Here is a 4,110-nt window from a genome sequence, read left to right as displayed (position 1 = left end):
TACTCAGGAAGCAGAGGCAGGCAGATTTCTGTGAATTCAAAGCCAGCCTGGTCTGCAGAGTGAGTTCCAGGCCAGTCAGGACTATGTAGAGAGACTCTGTCTCAAGACAACAAGCGAACAGAAGAATAGCACCTGGATTCTCAATACTACATAGTTACTGAAATGTAATCAAGTTAGGCATGGTGGCACCATGATAGCAGGATAATAAACAGATGAGGGGCCAACAAGGTAGGGCTCAAGAGGTGAAAGCTTGTCCAGCAAGGCTATGACCTAAGCCCAGTCCCTACCATCCACATGGTAGAAGGAGAAAACTGACTCTTAGAAGTTGCCCTCTGCCTTCCACACACTCCCCGTGGCTCACACACAAATAAACAGAGAGATGTGAGCTGGAGACTCGGCTCGGCAGTTAAGAGCACTCACTGCTCTTGCAATGGACAAGAGTTCTCCTCTCAGCACCCACAACTGCCCATCAGTCCAGCCCCACGGAGTCTGGCACTCTCCTCTGGCCTGTACAGGCACTGCATGCACATGGCACACATAGAAACACACAGGCATTTATGTATACGCATAAGAAAATATAAATGGGGTCTGGAGAGATGGCTCAGCGGTTAAGAGGACTGACTGCTCTTCCAAATGACCCGGGTTCAATTCCCAGCACCCACATGGCAGCTCACAGCTGTCTATAACTCCAGTTCATACATACATACATACAAGCAAAACAACAATGTACATAAATAAATAAATAAATGAATAAATAAATAAATAAATTTTAGAGAAAGAAAATATAAATACATCTCAAAACAAACAGATGTAAAAATAAAATCTAATAATATGGGTGCTTATAATAAACATATAAAAATTTGTGAGTAATTTTTCCTCTAAAGTTCATCAAAAGAAAGTAAGGGGAAAGAGCAGAATATTTTCTGTTGTTGTTTTTGTTGTTATGATTTTGAGATAGCCTCTGACTCAGTAGCCCAGGATATCAAACTCAATGCAATCCTCCTAACTCTGATTTCTGGAACTGCAGCTGTGCACCGTCATACCCACCTGGGGGAAGAGGATTTCAAAGTCCCTCTCCCTGGGTAGGATGCCTGCCTGCCTGCCTGCCTGCCTGCCTGCCTGCCTGCCTACCTTATCCTTACTAAGCTGTGGCTGGGTCTTCCTGCCCCCAGATCTGAAGTCTTCAGGAGCAACGAGCAGACTATGTTTTTGTGAGGTTTCAGAGGAGGATGAAGAGCAAGAGAGACAGATAGGGAAGAAAAGGGAATAAGTGAAACACAAAGGCAGAGAAGGGAAGAAAAGAGAGGAACTGGCTCAGAGCAAGCTCGGGAATTGAGGGAAAGACGCAAGCAGGTGGAAGGAATTATAAGCTCAGATCTTCTAGAAACTAGAACTCATTGCAGACATGCTGCTGACCCAGCTCTGACTCTCAGTCCTGCCTAGCCCTGATCCTAGCCAGACCTAGCCCAGACCTTCACTAACCCAGCATCACCCTGTCCTACCTAGTCCAGACTCCATCCAGTCCCACTGACCCAGCCCTAACACCCAGGTCACTTACGAAGGTCTACGGTGGAGTCTGAGGCCATGGCCAACCGCAGCCTCTTGGAACCCCTCCAACTGTCATAGAACTCACCCCGCCCCCTGCTGCTGCCTAGCCCAAATCCCTGAATGCTGTCTGGGAACAAAGAGACAGATAGCAGGAACCACAGACAAAGGGGGCAGGTAACTTTAGAGTCAGACCTACAGATATCCAGGATGCCATGGGAGTGCCTGGAAGCAGAGGCTGGTGCAAATTGAGTACATTCAGGGACTGACCCCATACTGCTTCCCCACATGGACCAGAACTCCTCTGGCCTCCAGAGCAAGGGGACAGTAGCTCCCGACAGCACACAAAATGAAACCCAAGACTCTCTGAAAGTGACCTTCAGCCTCCCAGATGCCACCCAAGGTCATCAGGTCAACATACAAGCACCTGTGTCCATCATCCACACTCGAGGACCCAACATCCAGGAACCATCAACATCCACACCTATGACCCGAAGGGTGAGCATCCAGGAACCGCCAGCATCCGTCTTTCTTCCTCGGAAGCTCAGTGTCCAGCCTTCCCCTCGAAGGTTCAGCACTCAAGAGACCCATTCTCAGGGTTTCCAGTCCAATACACAAGACATACAATCTGTTGCCTACAATCGCTGGCTTAGTTCCAGAGAGGGCTCTGCCCTTTACCATAATCGCCGACTTGACATCCTAAGTTCGCATACTCTGTGCAATGTCCAGTCAGAAATCCACAACTTACAAACTGACAGCCACCTCTCCTTGACACACGACCTCAAAAGAGAAGCCAGGCCCAGTGTGGACGTCCCCCCATCTATAACACACAGTCCAGAGGCCAGCATCAGGAGCTTTGAGTCCTTCGTCTGGGACTCCAAGGACGAATCAGGAGGATTGCCACACTACTCTCTGTCCAGTCAGAGTACTCTGGGCAGTTCCTTCAAATTGTCAAGCAATTCTACTGCATTGGGCTCCAGCAGGTGAGTGAGCAGAGGAGGGGTGCAGAGGGGGCCACATTCAAGTCTGGACTTGTATAACTGCATTTGAAACTGGAGGTGTAGCAGGTGTTAGAGGGGTACCTCAGTGAAACCTAAGAGATTTGAACAGATACAAGGCAGATGAGATATGGAGTTTTGTTTTGTTGGAATAGGGTCTCTCTAGTAGACCAAGTTGACCTTGAACTCAGATCCCCTTGTCTCTGTTCTCTGTGCTGAGAATAAAGGCATGTGCCACCATACCTGGCTTCTCAGATGGGATTTGAAGAATGGTTGTGGGGTGGTTGGGCAGTGTGGATGGACTTTCCTGCTGATGCTGGTCACATGATTTGTCACAGAAAGCAGAGCAAACGCTGGTCACTGGTGCCCATCAGCTGGAAACTGTTGCTTGAAGCCAAGAAGATCACCCGGTACCTTAGCCTGGTCCTGACTGTGGCCGGGATGCTGATGCTCAACCTCATCGCCTTGTGGCAGCCCTGGATCCACTTCCAAGTGCCTCTGTCGCCCACAGGGAGCACCAATAGTTCCAAGAGCATCCCCATCGACACCATCTTCTTCATGCGCTGCCCTGACATCTCCTGCATGAATGAATATGATAAGAATGCTTGTAAGGTTGGCCCTGTCCTCACCCCTCCCGAGATTCAGGTCTTCTCTTTGTCCCAGAGAACTTCAAGGAACAATTTCTCCCCTCCTTAGGTACTTGCTGATGCCCATACAACTTCTTCATGCCCAAGAACCTGATGTCATTGACTAAGAAGTAGATCCTACATGCCAGACCGGATGCATCCAATTCCCACTTTTTAGAGTTCAGTGTTGGTTTGTGTGTACATGTGCAAGTGTGCCTGTGAGCGTGTGTGTGAAGGCCAGAAGATGACTTCCAGGTGTCTTTTCTCAGGAACCATCTTAGTAAGGGTTTTCAATTACTGTGATAAGATACTATGACCAAAAGCTATCCCGACCTGCAGGATGCCAACGGTGGTCCCTGATAAACCTAGGGGAGAGGGGGGAGAGGAATGGAGGGTACAAGAGACGCAAGAAATGTCGGCAAGACAGTATTTCTGATCAAACTGCCATTTATTATATCCTCAGAAGCTGTTATATAGCAAATGGGCAAGGGGGAGGGGAGATGTGTCAGGTCTGTTGGAATTCAGGCCTGGAAACATCCCCAGCTGATAAGTGAGCATTTGTGATTTTTGACTGTAATGTTTTTCTAAAAGTCTGGTGCCTGCAGGTCTCACTAGGCTAATGTCCTAGGTCCGGTCGGGAACTTGCCTGCAAAGGTGAATATCTTACTTGTGAACTTAAGATGGCTGTAAGCAAAATATAGATCTCAAAATACAGGTCTTTGCTTATGGCAAAAAGCAAATTGGAAGAGTTTATTTCACCTTCACTGAAGCAGCATAGGTTTCAGCAAAGCAAAGCATTAGTTTTCATGGTCCTTAATTCAATCCTGGGTAACTCCAGTTCCAAGTGATCTAATGCTCTCCTTTGGCCTCAAGGAGAGAGAGAGAGAGAGAGAGAGAGAGAGAGAGAGAGAGAGAGAGAGAGAGAGAGAGAGAGAGAGAGA

The 4,110-nt window shown here is 48.1% G+C and overlaps 1 protein-coding gene and 1 long non-coding RNA gene across 3 annotated transcripts in view; one reads left to right on the top strand and one right to left on the bottom strand.

The window, feature by feature from the left end:
• The first annotated feature begins 838 nt into the window (after positions 1-838).
• The window catches only part of LOC113458302, a 4,958-nt gene continuing 1,686 nt past the window's right edge, over positions 839-4,110 (top strand). The window contains exon 1 of the mRNA XM_026789107.1: positions 839-2,528. Within this exon, the coding sequence (XP_026644908.1) occupies positions 1,834-2,528 (695 nt within the window). The 5' untranslated portion in view covers positions 839-1,833. The remainder of the gene's footprint in view (positions 2,529-4,110) is intronic.
• LOC113458304 overlaps positions 3,057-4,110 on the bottom strand; it is a 7,623-nt gene continuing 6,569 nt past the window's right edge. For both annotated transcript variants that reach the window (XR_003378694.1, XR_003378695.1), the window contains exon 3: positions 3,057-3,121. This is a non-coding gene — a long non-coding RNA (uncharacterized LOC113458304). The remainder of the gene's footprint in view (positions 3,122-4,110) is intronic.

The sequence above is a fragment of the Microtus ochrogaster genome, unplaced genomic scaffold (assembly GCF_000317375.1).
Source record: "Microtus ochrogaster isolate Prairie Vole_2 unplaced genomic scaffold, MicOch1.0 UNK14, whole genome shotgun sequence".
Classification (NCBI taxonomy): domain Eukaryota; kingdom Metazoa; phylum Chordata; class Mammalia; order Rodentia; family Cricetidae; genus Microtus; species Microtus ochrogaster.
This window is presented reverse-complemented; position numbering and strand designations above follow the sequence as displayed.